Source organism: Artibeus jamaicensis, unplaced genomic scaffold, assembly GCF_021234435.1.
Source record: "Artibeus jamaicensis isolate MK-2021 breed Jamaican fruit bat unplaced genomic scaffold, CSHL_Jam_final contig_327, whole genome shotgun sequence".
In the NCBI taxonomy this organism is placed as follows: domain Eukaryota; kingdom Metazoa; phylum Chordata; class Mammalia; order Chiroptera; family Phyllostomidae; genus Artibeus; species Artibeus jamaicensis.
In genome coordinates, this window is record NW_026521772.1 from 3,965,224 (window position 1) to 3,983,612 (window position 18,389).

The 18,389-nt window shown below is 40.9% G+C and overlaps 2 protein-coding genes across 3 annotated transcripts in view; both read right to left on the reverse strand.

The window, feature by feature from the left end:
- The window catches only part of LOC119049586 (torsin-1A-interacting protein 2), a 30,531-nt gene that overhangs the window by 5,172 nt on the left and 6,970 nt on the right, over positions 1 to 18,389 (reverse strand). Inside the window, exons 1-4 of one of the 2 annotated variants that reach the window (XM_037145619.2) lie at positions 15,463 to 15,552; positions 5,867 to 6,045; positions 3,290 to 3,808; positions 673 to 774 (exon numbers count right to left, since the gene is read on the reverse strand). In XM_037145619.2, the coding sequence (XP_037001514.2) occupies positions 673 to 774; positions 3,290 to 3,808; positions 5,867 to 5,900 (655 nt within the window). In that variant the 5' untranslated portion in view covers positions 5,901 to 6,045; positions 15,463 to 15,552. Of the gene's footprint in view, positions 1 to 672; positions 775 to 3,289; positions 3,809 to 5,866; positions 6,046 to 15,462; positions 15,553 to 18,389 lie in introns of those variants that run through there. The other variant, XM_037145620.2, reaches the window with a different exon arrangement.
- LOC119049587 (torsin-1A-interacting protein 2) lies at positions 13,090 to 15,469 on the reverse strand. The gene has a single exon (XM_037145621.2). It carries the CDS (start codon positions 14,999 to 15,001, stop codon positions 14,606 to 14,608), a length of 396 nt encoding a protein of 131 aa, XP_037001516.1. The 5' UTR covers positions 15,002 to 15,469; the 3' UTR covers positions 13,090 to 14,605.

An 18,389-nucleotide genomic window follows, 5' to 3' on the forward strand; every position in this document is an offset into this window, starting at 1 on the left:
CGACAGGGAGAGATCATGAGTCGGAAATCAAGCCCGCGCTGAGCTGACCGGAGGTGCCTCCTGTCGGGTTCACTGGCCGTGGTGAGTGTGTTTGGCCGAAATCCTTTGAACGTTCTGCTCTTAAAATCTACTGGATATAGCTTCCCTGCCCCACCCCCCCACCCCGGCCCATTTCTTAGCTTTAATTATTTGAAGATACAATGTCTTGGTTCAAAAGTAAAAGGTAAGTTTATGTATTTGTGGCTCAGATCTTTGTTGCTGCAATACAGGATAGAGAAATGATTCAGAAATGAACTATCAGGATAGTCTACCTTCTCAGAGCACCTACACTACCTACAACAGGCCATTTCTTGTTAAACGGTCAAGCTGTAACAACGGGGCTTGGGAGTTCATTGTCACTGAACGGGCAGTTTGGGTTCTTGTTTAGAATCGCCTTTCCTCCTGTGGCGCATGCCCATTTCGTTCAGGGTGGTGAACCACCGCCAGGACCCCCAAAGGGAAGCCCCCTAAAGCTCTACTGCTATCTTACTGCTACCTACTTTCTAACTAAAAAAAAACAAAAAAACAACAAAAAAAACCCAACACGATTAAGCTGTTAAACTCTGCAAGTCTTCTAGTATGAGGATTTCTGAATGTGAATCAACACTATACTAAGACCAGCTGGGTTCTCACCGTAGCTCAAAAAGTCCTTGTTATTAATCTTCCTGATGGCGCCCTGTGCATTCTCTTTGTTTTCTTCCAATGGGTGTGTTTCTTGTTGATGACTTTCAGCTTCTGAGGGGAAAAAAGAATGTTATTTTTGGACTGTACACTAATGAGAGTGTATATACCTTTACACTTCTTACCAAACCAAAGAATTATTTGACTGAGAGGATTTCTAGCCTTTGTAAAATTTTCTTTTGTACAAGGCTAACTTTTTTCCTGTATTTTCCTTAAAGTTCACTATTTTATTCTGCCTAGAAGAATAAAATGCAGTGCTATAAAATTCCTTTGAGGATACTGTTGCTACTTACATAATTCCTCACTGGCCCTTACTTCAGGGACAAAGAAGCAAGGATCCTAATATTGCAGCCAAACCTATCTATATAAGTCAACAAAAAATGTACAAAATTAAGAAGTGATTTAAGAACTGGCAGCTGTACACAACACTCAGCATCACAGGGCAGTGATGCTCGAATTCCGGTGCTCAAGTCTCACATGGCTCCTCGGCCCCAAGTACACAAATAACAGAGGTACTAAGTTTAGAGCTGGGAGAGATTACTGTACAGTTGCAAAATAGCTTACAAAAGCAAGTCTGAAACTCTTAGTGAAGGAGGTAGACTCAGCAGGGGCTACAAGGTTAAGAACGCTTATCAACTATATAAAAATGTAGTTGTGGGTGAGAAACCAATCTTAAAATGCAGGGTACAAAGGAGCACAGAACTTTGTAGCACTCTAAGGTATTTCGCTCGAGGGCAGGGGTGTCAAACTCATTTTCACAAGGGGCCACATCAGCCTGTGGTTGCCTTCAAGGGACCGAATGTAATTTCAACTCCTTAACTGTTAAGTAGTTATATATACACAGTCCTGAAATTATTTTGGCCCTTCGAAGGCAACCACAAGACTGATGTGGCCCCTGGTGAAAATGAGTTTGACACCCCTGCTCTAGAGTGTAGAGGTGTGCCTGACCCCAGCAAGGTACCTCACTCAACAGTGAAAGCTGAGCATTGCCCATAAACCTTCCTGGAAAAACAACTCAAATATTATATTGTATTAAGTAAAGAAATAAAATCATCTTCACTTGCAAAGGATAGTTCATTTAGTCATATCACACCAAAAAAAAAAGATTTAAAAAATATCCTATCACAGAATTTAAGGACTGAAAGGATGTTTTTAAAATATTTTTTTCACATTTTTTAAAACTGTTCAAGTACAGTTGTCTCCATTTCCCCCCATCACTGCCCCGGACTGAAAGAATCTTTAATCATCGCCCACTCTGGCCTCCCACCTTACCTATTATGGCCAAAGGTCCAAGGAAGTTAAGGGTTTTGCCCAAGGCCACACAGAGAAAATGTGGCTGAGATTAGAACAAGGTTTCTCATCTCCTAGATTAGTTCATTACATTATATTAAGTTGCTTCCCACAAATAAACTACATTTTAAAACAATATTTTCTTCCCCTCAGTGAACCTGCACACTGGTGAAATTTTCTGATGGCATTTAATGGTCTCATTAAATTATAGCTCTCATTCATTTTTTCAATTAACAGATATTCATAGAGTTGCTTCTCTGTGCCAGGTGCCACGAAACACAATGAATGAGAGAGACATAGTCCCTGCCTTCAATGAAGTTACAGACCATCCTAATGATTAATGAATGAAACATATATTTGAGATCAGTCATGGATTTATAGTGAAACATAAATTTCTAGCCCTTAGGTCCCTGAGGAACAGAGTGTCTTACATTTTATATTCCTTTGCACTGATAAATAGGCATTTCGGGCTGAGCTCTTCAGAGTCTTTGGAAAATACAAATCCACACACGCAGTCACAGAAGGTGAGAGCTACAAGAGACCAGCTGGATTCCATTTTGTTCAACTTCTTCATTCTACAGGTAGGAAACTCCAATAACAGGAAGCGAAGAGATTTGCGAAAGGCCACAGGGGGAAGACCACAGGTAGGCCTTCCTACCCAAGGGGGAAGGCCAGGCCACAACTAGAATCCATGACCCTTGAGTTCCAATAAGAACTTAGCACACTGTAAGTGGTCTCTTCATAAGGGAAGATATGATGCTTGTTCTTAATATACAAGTCGGGGGAGGGAACTAGGAATCAGCTAGAGAGAAATTAACTGATTTGCTCAAAGTCCTATAAAACTGAAATGACTGCATTAACGGTACTTACACCATAAATGTTGGTTTTTAAATTTCTCATCTCTTGATTTTTGTAGTATTTAGTTTCCCAAAATACAAAAGATTTAAAAAATTTTAAGTGAAAACATGCTCATGAGAAATAAAGGCCAGAGGTGAATTTTTTAAGTCATGTCCTTTTTTTGCCATCATACTACACTAATACAATCAGTAAATAAATGAAACCACTGTTTAAAAATGCAGTTTGTTTAATGGAGTGGAATGAGCTCGTCCAGGAGAGAAGAAACCTCATTCTAATTCCAACTCAGTCATATCTCTTTATGTGACCTTGGATGAGGCCCAAGGAAAGAGATGTTCTCTGGAAAGGACCCTGACCTCTGCTGTGTTGTCAGTAGCAGAGCAATCAATACAACACGGGACAGAAGGTCAGTGGGCACTCTCACCTGGCTCCACCAGTCGCCTCCTCAGTGTCCCCTGGCTCTCCAGCCCTGCACTGGAAGGACCAAGACTCTGGGCACCCAGGGAGTCTGCAGCAGGTGACCCCTGGGAAGCTCCGGGTCTGCCGCTCACTTCCTCAGGGAGGTCCGAGGAGCTGCTCCCTATTGGTGCATCTGCTCTTTCTGCCTCGTCACCTGGAGAACAATTGGGTTCTGGATGCAAGGGCTCTTCACCCAGACTTTCCGAAGAGAGTTGATGCTCTTGTTCGCCATCTTGAAAACTCTGGTTGGTCTCAAGTTCTGTTTCATCCTTTGGGTGTTGCGCACAATTTGTTTCATCAGGACTTTCTGATGGATCAGCTGTACCTGTACTTCCTGAACCTACTGTTTCAACCTCTTGTGGGTCTTTGTTGAGGCCAGAGGCAGGACTCAGGGTATGAGCTTCTTCAGTGGTACTTGCTGTGACCATCATCTCCTGTGCCTGAGAATTTATTGATGAGTTATTTTCCAAATCCTTTTGGGAGTCTACGGAGATAAAAATGTATCATTTAAAAAAAAAATTCCTTTTTAGTATTTTAACAAGGTACCCAAATAGTAAGTAACATTTATATAGATTTTTATGGTTTACAAGGCATTCTTCCTAAACATTATTTCTCTTGACATCCACTAAAGGAGATTAAGACAAAACAAATTTTATTATGTTAATGAATTTAAGAAATAATACTAATGTAAAACTATTCTGAATGACAGAACCAATGTTTGCTTGCATTAAAATATCCTCTTCCCTAATGAAATAATGGATCTAGGTAACTGTCATCAACAATGACTACAACCATTCCACAAAAAGCTAATGAGGAGTTTTATAATGGATGACCAGACTGACAACTGCTGAACCAGCTGATCAATATCACACAAAGAGGGAAAAATCAGCCACCATTAGCCTCCTGAGTCAGTGCAACAGGAAGTATACCACCTGGGAAGTCTTCCTGCACAACAACTGAACCTGAATCTGATCATGCTTCTAGAGCTAACTACCAGATTCCAAGAAGTGTAGGGATAGAGGAATGTATTAAATTATGCCTCAGGAATGCAATCAGTAAAATCCAGAATGTGGGACATTCCAAAGAACAAAAGACTCTGTTTGTTTAGTAACAGCAAGAAATAAAAATAAATGTCAAGAAAAGGAAAAAAAGGACAGGTGGCCTGCTGATTAAGAGAGACATCAGAGACACATCAACCAAATGCAATGTGTGGACACACTGTTTAGATCCAGTGTCAAAGAAATCAATTGTTAAAGGAATATTTATGACATAATCAGGAAAATCTGAATGCCAGATATTTGATGGTACTGAGAAATTTTTGTTCACCTTTCACAACAATAAAGGTATTGTAGTATTTTTTAAAAAGCATCCTCATCTTTTAGAGATAAGTATTCCAGTATTTATGGCTAAAATTATAGGTCTAGATAGAATTTGCTGCAGTTAAATGGTATGGGGGAAAGGAGAAGGTAGGCTAGATGAAACAGTATTACCCATATGTTGACAGCAGATAAAGCCATTTGATGGCTCCATGACATTCATTTCATCCCTCTCTCTACTTTTATGTTTGAAATTTTATGTAATAAAACTTTAGCCCTCCCGGGAAGGAACCAAAGATTCTCCCCTCTCTCCTTCCCTTCCCCTCTAAAGATAAATAAATAAAATCTTTAAAAAAAAAAAAACTTTAAAAAATTAAGCAATCTAAAAGATACATCAATTAAATACAGTGTGTAACCCTAGTGCAAAAAGAGAAAAAAAATACAACCCAACTGTGATCGAGACAACTGGGTTAGAGGTGAGTAACTCACTAGATATGTAACCAGTTAAGGAATAACTATTAAGTTTTTTTAGGTGAGATAATTCTATTTTGGTTATGTTTTTTAAATATACTTTCAAGAGAAGAAAACTGTTCACCAATAAAATAATGTAATGTCTTGGATTCACATTTAAATATTCCAAGGCAGGCCACAAGTTCCACATTATGTACATAATAGTTGAAGTTAGATGTTGAGTACATGGGGGTTCATGATCCTGTTCTTTTATGTTTTTAAAAAACATTCTTAATAAAAGATTTAAATAAATATGACATTCTTCTCTTCTGAAAATCTACTTTATATTTTGCCTATTTTGTATATATCCTCTGTATATACATATGTCACATGAATTTAAATTTCAACTTTCCCTGTAACTTGAAAATCCCCTCTAAATATATAGCACATCACTGTTTTCTTAATTTTTATAACCATCTTGATTTTTTAGATAAATAAAGACTTGTCTACAGTCTTTTTCTGAGTCATTGCATTTTTCCAATACTGTACAGGTCCCTATCAGAGTTTCTGAAACATTAATTATACTTACAACTAAAGTCTGCTATTATGGTAAATTCAATAAATGTGAAAGAATAACTATAAAAAATTAATGAGTTAAGTTAATTTCTGTTCTACTTCCATGCTTCATGAAGGCTTTAGTCAGTCTTCAGATTTTCTCTCAGCTCAGCCCTAGTTTCCTGCAGCACCAACCTCAGAGCGACACAAACTCATCTTACCCTCCGGAGGATCCCCAAGTCCTCTGTCCGCCATGTTTGTCTTCTGTCTCTTCAGACTTTGGGATATTTGTTGTTACTGTCTGGTTTTCCTTGTGAAGATGTCTTGTTTTCTCCTTATCCTAAGTCCCAACAGACTCATGCTTCCCTTGGACCCAGGAAACAAGGCATATATACAGTCACTAAAATAAAATGAAACAAAAAAAAAGTAAATGGCTTTTTATTCATACATGGGAGAAATGCCAATTTCAACTTATCTGTTTAGTATGAGTAGTGTGTCCTGTCTTAAATGATTTCTAGTGAAGAAAAAAATGTTTCCTGCCTTTCTTGAGGATCACATTCCGTATTCTAGACTACAAACAGAAAAAAACTTCAGATAATTAACTTTGAATGCCATAATCTCCTAATACATCCCCGTGTGGCTGAAAGGATAAGACCAAGTGACCAGAATCTTACAGAGAATATATGAAACTGAAGGAAAAAGTAATTCTAAGAGTAGAAATTTAAGTCACTGCTGAGTTACTCATTGCAGATGTTCTTTATGTCTTCAGTTTCTGTCCCATACACATTCCTCAGACTTTGCCTGTCCGGAGCTTATGCTTAACAGGTGACCCTGCATGGGGGCGACCTGTAAACTAAGATAATTGCCTGGTACCTGGAGTAGGAAATACACATTCGGAGTTCCATTACCGCCATCTTAGTGGTATTCTTTTGGAAAATATAGAGAAGTAACCCTTTATACAATGCCTTTTTAGGCAGTACTCAAAGAAGACTGATACATAAATTATGAACTACATATAAGAGGAATCAAAAGCAGAGGCAATTTATAAGCAATAAAAACAATTATATCATTTTATAGTCAAAATCTTATTTTTTTGTCAAAAACAATATTATCTGAAGTTACCTAGCCTTCAATATCTGTAAAAATGATTAAAGACTGCTATGAGGATTAAAAACAAAAATATATGTGATCCTCAAAAAAATTAAGAACTACCATATGATCCAGCAATTCCACTTCTGGGTGGTTGTCCAAAGAATATGAGAACACTAATTGGAAAAGATACAGGCACTCCTCTGTTCATTGCAGAATTATTTACTATAGCCATGATATGGAAACAACCTATGTGTCCATCAATGGATGAATGGATGAATGGATAGAGATGTGGTACATACACACAATGGAATACTACCCAGCCATAAAAAAGAATGAAATCCTGCTATATGCAACAACATGGCTAGACCTAAGTGAAATAAGTCAGATGGAGAAAGACAAATACTATATCATTTGACTCATACATGTAATCTAAAAAAAAATGAACAAACAAAAAACAAAACTAGCATATGCAAAGAACAGATTGTTGGTTACCAGAGGGTCATGGGGGCAATTGTATGGTGAAGAACGGTAACAAGACCGTTAGTGGTGATCACTTTGTCATGTATACAGATGTTGAATCATAATGTTGTATGTATGGAGCTTATATAATATTATACACCAAGTTTAACTCAATAAAATAACAAATATATATGAAAGAGCTTTGTAAAGTGTTACATTTTGACAGGCTAGCCTTCTTTGTATCTTTCTCAGCACAATTTTATAAAATGTAATCTTAAAAATTAAAATAGTGATCCCAAATGCCTAGCACAGTGCCTGGTATAGAGCAAGAACTCCACAGTTTAACTGAAAATAATATGAATGAACAAGTGAATGAAGAGTGGTGCCAATTATCAACAGGAAGGGAAAGGAAGAGTTAGGGACAGGCCTCCTTTCTGTAAGTATAGACCTCCAAACTATGTGACAAAAATTGGATCAGTTTGTTCCTGGTAGAAGAACTGACTGGAAAAGGGCATGAGAAAACATTTTGGGGTCAAGAAAATGTTTCATATGTTTAATTGAGGTCGTGGTTACAACTGTCATCAAATTTAAAACCTACATTTTGTTGCATGTAGAATATCCTCAATAAGCTTTATAATGGAATGTTTTCAAAATATATTAATTGGTAACAAAATGTTTTACTGTAGGTCGCAGCCAATAAATAATTTGCATGCTTCTGGCCAAAATGGAAGTGTAGCTAGATATGCTTTACCTACTCATACAACCAAAAGGATAACAACCAATTTAAAAACAAGAAACAACCAGAACTGCTAGGAAATCTAACTGTATGGAAGTCCAACAGCCAAGGAGTTAAAGAAGAAATATTCATCTAGATTGGTAGGAAGGGTAGAGATGGGAAGCCAGGGGGAGAGGAACAAAGAGAGGTGGTGGCTGGCGGACTGGGAAGTCCCACATTCATGCTCAGATAAAAACTGTGAGGAGCAACTGGGGAGCGAGACAGACCACACAGCCAAGGGTTCCAGCACCAGGAAAATACGGCATCCAAACCTCTGGCTATAAAAATGTGTGGGGGGGGGTTGCTGTGGTGGGAGAAACTGCCAGTCTCTCAGGAGAGTCTGTTGGAGGGCCCCATGGGGTCCTAGAATGTACATAAGCCCACCCACCCAAGAATCAGCACCAAGGAAGCACCAGAAAGGGCCCAATTCACCTGTGGGAAGCAGGGGGAGTGACTGAAAAGCAGGGCAAGAGCCATGCAAGCAGCACTGTTCCTTCTCTGACCCCTCCCCCACATAGAGCGCAACAATGTGGTGGGGTGTGTTGCCCTGTCCTAGTGCGTACCTAAGAATCTGCCCCTTACAACATAACAGGTGTGCCAAGACAAAGAAATTTGGCCCAAATAAAAGACCAGATCAAAATTCTGGAAAAATTACTAAGCGATGAGGAGATAGCCAAACCATCAGATGCAGGGTTCAAAATACTGGTTGGTAATCAGGATGCTCAGAGAAATGACTGAGTATGGCTGCAAAAATAAAGGAAGAAGAGAAGGCTATACAAAGTGAAATAAAGAAAAATATTCAGGGGACCAACAGTGAAGGGAAGGAAACTGGGACTCAAATCAACAATTTGAAACAAAAGGAAGACATAAACATTCAACTGGAACAAAATGAAGAAATAAGAATTTGAAAAAACAAGGGGAGGCTTAGGAACCTCTGGGACAACTTTAAACGTACCAATGTCCGAATCACAGGGGTGCCAGGAGGAGAAGAGGAAGAGCAAGAAATTGAAAACTTATTTTAAAAAATGAGAGAAAACTTCCCCAATCTGGCGAAGGAAATAGACATACAAGTCCAGGAAGATCACATTTCCAAACAAGTAGGACCCAAAGAGAGCCACACTAAAACACATCAGAATTAAAACGCCAAAGATTAAAGATGGAGAATCTTAAAAGCAGCAAGGCAGTAACCTACAAAGGAGTTTTCATAAGACTATCAGCTGATTTCTCGTAAGAAAACTTGCAGGCAAGAAAGGGCTGGAAAGAAGTATTCAAAGTCATGAAAAGCAAGGACCTGCACCCAGAATTACTCTATCCGGCAAAACTATCATTTAGAATGGAAGGGCAGATAAAGTGCCTCCCAGATAAGATCAAGTTAAAGGAGTTTATTATCACCAAACCCTTATATGAAATGTTAAAGGTACTTCTCCAAGAAAAAGATCAAAACCGAACAGTAAAATGACAACAAACTCCACTATCAACAACTGAACCTTAAAAAAACCCTAAACAAACAACTAGAACAAAAACAGAATCACAGAAATGGAGAATCACATGAAGGGTTATCAGCAGGGAGAGGGAAGGGGGAGAATGGGGAGGGGACGGTTCAGCAAATAATAAGTATAAACAGTAGGTACAAAATAGGGAGAGGCTAAGAATAGCATAGGAAATGGAGAAGCCAAAGAACTTGCATGTACGACCCATGGACATGAACTAAGCGGGGAGGAATGTTGGAGGAAATGAGGGTACTGAGCAGAGGGGAATATAGGGGAGAAAAACATGGGACAACTATAATAGCATAATCAATAAAATGTACTTCAAAAAATCTTCAAAGGAACTGCCACAGGTATTCCTATAATCTTACAAATGCTTGAGATGTCTTCCTCGCCTCAAGGCACAGGCCATTCCTGTAGCTCCTTGCATTCAGGCCCTTTGTAATGTGTCACATGTTATGCTGTGGTATCTGGGAGATCTGGAGGCCAGTACTTCAGAAGCACGTCAGTCTTTTGAATGTGTCTAATCCGTACCAGGAAGCGTCCTCATTCAGAACCTCCAGGCTGCGTAATGTAAGCAGGGCGTAGCCTCATCCTAATGGAAATGGGGATATTGGAGACTTTCTGCAGTGGTAGGAAAAACCATTCTGTACTTCTGTCCACCAGCAGACACCTTGGAAGGCATCTTTTGTAAAGATGAACTGAAGACCCTGTGTACTTCTCGTGGCAGAAAAACATTTATGTTTAAAGAAATCCTTTCAAGGTCAATGGTGAAATGTTGGTTTCCAGTGGCCAGTATGTGGAAGTAATAGATTCATTTTTCCACTAGGGAATCTTAGGCTCATCACTGGCAGTCATTTCCACTTCCCCGTGATTCTGAACACTTATCGTTTTGCTTTAACTGTCTCCAGGAGGGCCTGAGACAGGTTGGAGCAGTGAGGTTTCAATATCCTGGGACTGCCCTAAAGAGCTACACAAATTTGCCTCACTGCTTCCTCTGCAGATGTGGCTACCCTTCGTGCTCCATCTCGGACCAATGGTGGTGCTATGACAAACTGGCAGGTGTTCACTGTCAGGGGCACTGAGTGGGCTCCAACCTACATGTAAGGGTGCTCTTCAAACTGATGCATATTACATATTTTTATACATATAAAAATGGTATGAATAAAACTTGAAAGTATCCAATTCTCTTTATTGCCCTGTACAGTTTAATGCATATATAAAATTAATGAATAGAAAGGATGACATAACCTTCCACTTAGTGCTTGCTTCAAGGATGGGATTCAACTATATCTCTAAAGTATCTTAAAAGAAAAAACAGATAAATGTGGCAAAATTTTCACATGACCTGGGTACATAGGTGTTATTTTCTGCATTTTTCTGTATGTTGAATATAGTTATTTTTTAAATGAGTAATTAAAATAAAATATATTGGCTTCTGTGGGGAAAAGAATCAGAAGAAAAGTCCTGCAGTGGTCACTTTATGAGCCCTGCATTCCTGAGATACCATCCAACCACAGGCCCCCGTATGTTTTGTTACAACCAGCTGGGGGAGACAGGAAAGGAAAAGCTGCTGGGAAGTGGCAGGACCTCCCCAACCCCTGCTCCATCCTGGCCCAAGGGACCAGGCAGCAGGGGGGGAGGGGATGGAGATCCGGAGGGGACCTGGAGAAGAGGCAGGTATCAGGACGCACTGGTATCCACAACACCAAAATGCAAATATTTTAAAAAGGAGAGGGAAATGAGAAGTTCAGCAGCTGGGAAGAATGTGCGAGAATCGGATGGATATGCGAGGATGGACGGTTTAGACATAAATGCCATCAGGACAAACGTGGCAGTCAGAGTCCAACAAGCATAAGTCTTTTCTTCTAGCTTTAAAAGCTTATTTTAATGAACGATGTCATTTTAGGCTCTAGAGATAAAAAGCTGCAGATTACCTTGGCCCTCAATTATAATCCCGCGGTGGAAACAAACCCCATAAAACGTACACAATGACAATAACTGCTAATGTTTATTGAGCGCCTTCAAAGCACTGTATGTATTAATTCAGTTCCTCTTCACAACAGTCATGATATGTGGGTTATGACGATGCCTTCTCTCTTCCAGGTGAAGAAAGTGGACACAGAGGTTAACTTGCCCATGGTTGTTCAACAGTCAGCATTCGAAGACAAGCCCAGGTCAGTGGGTTGCAGGGCCTCCATGGTTCCTCTACAACAAGCTGTTTTCAAGTGACATGCCCGTCATTCCACGGAGAGCCAAGGGCTGCTAGGGGAGACTGCAGAGCGGAGGGGGTATGACTCATCTCGCTCTACAGATACCTGTGACCTGCTGATGGCCACGTACTCTTTGGGTGCCACGGAGTCCTTTGCCTGGGACTGCCTGCCTGTGGGGGATTCCTTCTTCTGTGACCAAGAGATGAATCTTCACCCGGTCACCCACAACCTAGGAAGCTTTCTCTCGAGGAGGCATTTTCTTCCCCATGTGCCCCAGCACGTTTCCATTGACCTTCCACTCCCAGGTCCGCCATCAAATACCAGGAAGCAGTTATAAAAGTCATCTTGTAAGTGTCCACCATCACATGTAAGTGGTGTTACCAACTCCTCCACCGCAGGGAGGCGCAGAGTGGTGTGGCTCACATAACCCAGGAGAGTGGTTGATCCTCCAGAGCATTTGTCATAGGAATTAATTCAAGAACATTCTTATACTTTAAAACTCATTATTCATTAACTCTGGAGTATTCTAGAATAGTCTACAATATTTTAAGCCAAGTGTTGTCTTACTGAAATGACCTAAGCTGAAAAGCTACAAAGCTTTCTAAATTTCCTCCCTTGCTCAATTTTATGAACTCTCCCACACATTATTTCTGGGAGTGAACCATATAGCAGGTAACTACATCTGAGCGCAAAGTACCCCTTTTAATGTAATATTAAAATTAGTTTTCTTATTCTTTTGTGTATACCGATACCTTACAGAACTAGAACTGTTTGTAACGAGGGCTACATTAGTGCAATCATTTTAATTAATGAGAAAAAGTGTGACTGAGTTGTAACCTGAAATATCAAGTGACCTTCAGTCTGATGGGGAATCGTGTCACCAGCAAGGTACAATAACAGTCACTACCTTGCAGCTTTATGAGCACTCAATTCCCATGCTTTTAAATCAGTAATGAAACACCATGCCTATGCTGCTGTTGTGTCTCTCCAAGTACAGCCCACAGAGCACCTGCACAGGTCTCCTAAGGCACTATTTATAAATGGAGATTCCTGGGCCCTGTGAGCAGCTCAGAAATCGTAATTTCTGTAAGGTCAAGAAATTCCCCATTTCTGACAAGCTCATCCAGGTACTGATCTCAAAATCAATGGCATAAATCTGTCTAACTTATCTTTAGTACTAAAAGGAAAGATTGGTTAAAACACAAGACTTTTCCTCTATTTTGCTGATAACTATAATTTCACATATATGGAGTGTTTCTCAGTATATATCTGAAAATATTCAGGGGACAATCATGTTGAACCTAATACCATCCTCAAAAGCAGTACCTCAAAGCACATGCTCACACTCTGGAGCAAGCTTCAGGATGGTGAAGGAGTTCTTAACCAAAGGTTGTGATAAACTACTAGACTTCACTCGGTTCAGCAGTCCACACAGTTTATTCAGCAACTTAGCAGGAGAGAACTTGCACCAGGACAGACAGAAGGCAAATAGATACAGGCAGATCTCCGGGGTACATTCTTTATACAGACTAACACATCACCTCAGGTTTCACAACAGGTGGCGGGCAGGACTTCTTACATAAAAACAGTCATTCACTCCTCCCTAAAAGTGCCCTCCTTTTCTTAGGGGAGACGGTGGGCCTCACCCAGGCACTGCTAGCCCCATTCCCCTCTGCCTGGCTTCCCAGGCCCTTTTGTGAACCAGTACCTTCTAATGAGATGTATGAAGAAATCGGTGAGGGACCTTTGAGATTTTCTTGCCAATAAGACAGGGTCTTGAAAGGAGAAACCTTTTTGCTCCCCCCTACTTCCAGCCTCTGGGACTGAAATGCCTGAAGCGGCAACAAGCCACATTCCAATCACAGAAGACACCAAGGACAAAAGCCAGTGCGATAAGGAGCCCAGAGGGGTAAACAGAAAGAACCTGGGACCTTGAGAACATTGTTGAGTTGCTACACAAGCACTGCTTAGTTATCTAGCATCTTAAGTGGAATTTTAAACTTGTTCGGTGGCCTCTGAGATGTTTTCAACCATTTCTTCCTAAGTTTCTTAACCCGAACTCTGGTTCTGAGGTTCTCAGAAACAAATAAAGGCCAGAATGTGGCTGAGTCTAGCAAGACCGTCTTAGTTTTAAGAAAGATGCCTCCCTTAGACTGCTCCTAAGGTATATGGAGCCGAGCTCAATAACTCCTTTTGTTACTTTTCCATTTCCTGGGTAGGACACTTTAAGTTCAGTCACCACAAAGACAGGACAGACTTTGTTTATCCAGAGCCAAGTCAGTGTAGATAGTGGCATTTCTGCATGTCTTTGTGTGTCCCTATCAGGTACTGCCTGGTAGAATGTGACTACTCTAAGGGACCAGGTATCAATAATGTTGATGCCACACTGAGGCCAAACTGAGGCAAGGATGAATACATGGTTATATATGAATAAATTATAGATATATATATACACACACACACACATAAAATTGCTGATTAATGAAGAAGCGGGGTTTAGAATAATGTAGTGTCTTATTAAAACACATAGTTCTTTTACCAAAATAACCTAGAATCCAGCTACAATGAAGATGCTTTGCCACAGAAGTCATCACTAGAAATATTGTTCTGGTGGACACAGGGGCATCTCCTCCAGCACTACCTTGTTGTATGTCAATGATTAGGCTGTGGGGCTTTTTAGGAGGGGTCAGCTAATTCCAAAACACAGGGAGCATGAAACAGTCTGGTTCTGGATGAACAGTCTGGCTGCAACACTGATTAAACTCATGCCGAACAAAATAGGTGTAGACCATGGTAACAGAGCCAATGATTTAAGTAGTTCCCCAAAGTAGTGACCACATGGACCAGATTTAAAAGGACTCATTTTTTTCATCTTCCTTGGGTTACTAGTACAAAACCCTCTAGACTTGCCATGATTTTAACTGGTTTAAGAAGTTACTTGCTTTGGCCAAGTTTCTTGTTTAAGGTCGTGTCGGTTCTGGTCAAAATCAACTGTAATGCAGGGTTAAAACCAGCAATTCTAGAGTCATGTATCCTTTTTCTAACCAGTGGAGGACCCAGAAGAAATGGGTGGCAAGCTTTTTCAAAGGTCCACCTGGTAAGATTTTGAGGAGCCCACTCAAGTGGGAAAGACCAAGGAAGAACAAGGCTTCTATTAGCAGGATTATCGGGATAACACTCAGGGCAATAATCAGCCCTGTTAATACGGTCCAAGAATACCTGGTAACATTCATTTTCAATAAGCTCAGTTTGGTACAACCAATGGCCCAGTTCTAAACTGGGGAACCATTGTTGTCCACAGTCGGGGCAATGGGAATTATCTGAGAACATCTCGGGCTCCAGCGGTAACAGAAAGCAGAGCAACAGTAAGAGAAAACAGTGACAAAGACACCCAAATCACGTCCTAGCACAGGTGTGGTTTAGCAATTTCTCAGTCCGACTAATACTACTTGGAGAGAGTTAAATTTGGCTTGCACCTCCGTGCAATTCTTCAAGACTTCGTTGTCTGTTTTTCACTCAATCACAACTCAGTTTCTCAGCTCAGCGACTGATCTGGTCTCTAACGTATTCAGTCACTTGCTAGGAGCACAGATCTCAGAATAGCTCCTTCTAATCCCAGCTAAATTAGTTACTTTTCCTTGTGCGTTAGTCAGCTGATGATCGCAGGCAGAGGCACTTGGCCCACTCTGCTTTGCCGGTCAGCTATTAGGTCTGCTTGGTCAGAGAGAGAAGCTGACAAGTCCAACGGCTCTTTGTGGGCGCTGGCACTCCTGCCGCTGTGATTCACGTACCCAAGTCTTAAGGTCTTGGCACTTTATATCGATGTAGGGGGTCAGGAAATGCAGGGAGAGTCCTCTTGAACGTGGATCCAGTGAGGTCTTTCTTGGAAGGACCTTACTCAGGACCCCGTCAGAGAAGTAGCTGACGCTGAGTTGGCTGGAGGGTCTGGGAATGCTTCACACACCTGTAAATGATAACACTTCAGACGACTCATAATAGGTTTTGAGTTGCTCACAATATTATTATAAACATGCACTTGGAAAGCATTTGGGTTCACACAGTGTATCTGCTGGGGGTTATGCTCATGCTTACTTGGGCACAGGAAAGGGTTTTGGTTCATTTAAGATTTGTACTAGTGTAATTTTTTTTTAAAGGACTGTTTCCTTTTTGTACTCCTTTCTACTCTGGGAATAATCAGGTCCGTATAATCATGTTTAACCTGGTAGAACTTTGAGATTTCTTGTATATCTTTTGTGAAGTGGGTGCCAACTCTGGTTCTCCCACCATGTGGGAGAATGGTAACAATGGTGTCAGCCTTTCTATAATAGACGTCCATCCACCCAGGAAAAAGCTTACAAAATTATCAAATAATATTCTTACTAGGCAACAACAGGAAGTTGGATGGAATCCTTTTGAAGGCTGAAAAAGAAACCAGGAGGGGCAAGTCTCCTTGCCCCCATCTATTCTAACAGGGCTGTGCATACTGTAGGTTTCAGAGGGCAGGTAAAGGCACAATCCAGAGCAGTTCTCAGAAAACATGCTGAGTCGGTTGGAATTTGCAGATGTTATCATCACCTTTGCAGTCCTTGATGGAATGGATGTAACAAGGAAACAAGGCAGGTAGGACATGGAACAACCAGAGAGCCACCTAGGGGGGTCCCACAGATCATCAGAGTACAAGGCATACCTTGACTTTCTCCGGTGTTGTTCTATGAATTTCGAGGCTTGATGCTGCGAGAGCGCTAAGGGACACGGGGAAGGCACGGGCGTTAAAATGGTATGAAGACGCGGCCTGTGTAGCAGAGGAAGTCACAGCCTTAGTCGTGGTAGTCAAAGCATTTTCCTTACAGGCTATCAACAGTAGCTGTACCTCTCAGGTTTTAAAATGGCAGGCTTAAAAGGCAGCTGAAGGGCAGCCTCCGACAGGGTTGCAGCATGGGGTCAGTATTTTGGTAGAAGCCCCAGATGAGGTGCAGACAGCGTCAGTGTAGAGGTGTCAGTGTGTTCCTTGAGGTTGGGTAACAATGTACAGCTGAGAGCTACCAATTCAACTCCTTAGGCAGAATACACAGATGGCGGGGTCCCTGGCTCAGTGACCTCTGTGCTGACCACAGGGCATATGGCCTTCCCTGAGGGTGTACTGACAAGAGCCATCAGAAGTTTTAGCTGTACAGGGAAATCTTGGGTGTCTAGTGAGTGGAACTTGTACACGACAAATAAACCCACATGATCGTGGGGTTTAACTTAGAAATGAGCAGTAAAGTTACATGACTGAATCTGACATTGAGAAGATACAGAATTTTTAGAGTAAAAAAATGAAAATTCAATTAATACCACAAGAGACTATTTTAATAATGAACAAGTCTGACAACAGGGGTCCTATAGACTAGACAAAAGCACCCCTCCCCCCAGACATCTCCATTGTCAGGGTCAAGTGGAAGCCCTAAACTTAGCCCCAAATGCTCAGAATAGATACTCTTACCCCAACCTTCATTTCTCCAGCTTCAAGAGTCAAGCAAGCATTAGAGCTCCAAGTGTTCCTTTATCAAAAGAACACCGGCATTCCAAAGGCTCCAGACAAGACCGCTGCACCCTGGTCCTTTAAATCATCATCTCTGGGCAGGAGTCAAAGAGGGCCCCAGAGCACTAAGGGCTCAGAGTAAAAGCCACAATGACCAGCCCCCTCACTCACTCCTTAGCCTCACATCACTGCTGGATGAGCAAAGAGGGCCTCCAAAAATGCCCCTGGTAAGATTCACAAATTCCACGCCCCCCACTCACAGCTCCACTACCAATACCTGCTTGAAAGCATCAGGACCAACAATCTCACCATACCTCTGTCTTTTTATGTCCTTACAACATGAAGCCCAGAGCTTCCTAGTCACAGTTCACCTGTTTCTCTAATCCCCGTAACTCTAACAGCAGTGAAATAACATCTCCTCCCCTTGTTTTGATATTTTTTCCTATAAAACATGTCCTGTTTTGATGTATTAACTATCTCAGTTATTAGCCCCTACTGAAATATTAACTTCCTAAGATTAGCACTTTTTGTCTATTTACTGCTGTGCATGCCCAAGTAAATACTTCCTGAATGAATAAATAGCATCCTGAATCCTCAGACCCTAACAACAAGAGCATAAACTGGTGTACCTACTTTGGAATTAATTTGGTGTTATCTAGCAAAGCCAAAGATGTCATTTCTCAGAATTCAGTACTTCTACTCTACGCTTTTATACTCCAGAGAAATGTGCATTGAAAAACATGAATAAAAACATTTATTCATGGTAGTACTGTGTATAAGCCCAAATGTCCATGAACAGCAGGATGGATAAATAAATGGAAGCACCACCATACAGTGGAATACTGTACATGGAGACACAGATGAGACTCAAGAATAGAACATCGAGCTGAAAGAAAGAAAGAATCCATACACATGCATTCCATTTACGTAAAGTTTCAATATACTGTTTAAAGTTAAAAAGAAAGAGATAAGCACAAGGATAATTATTACCTTTAAGTGGAGAGGGAAGGGGATGCAATGGAGAGGACAATTTTTTCCCCACTGAATCATAAATTCTAATAGGTTACATAACCTCTATTCAATCTTTTATAATTTAAAAAGAGTGAGAATAGCAACAGGCTAGAAAAAGAGATTAACAGGCAAAACCCAACTCTCACCTGTGAACAAGGAGAGCAGCTGCAGTCCTCTGCCCAGAGG

Excerpts from the sequence above, each read along its gene's own strand:
- LOC119049587 (XM_037145621.2), bottom strand. The coding sequence starts at position 15,001 with ATGTTCTCAGATAATTCCCATTGCCCCGACTGTGGACAACAATGGTTC.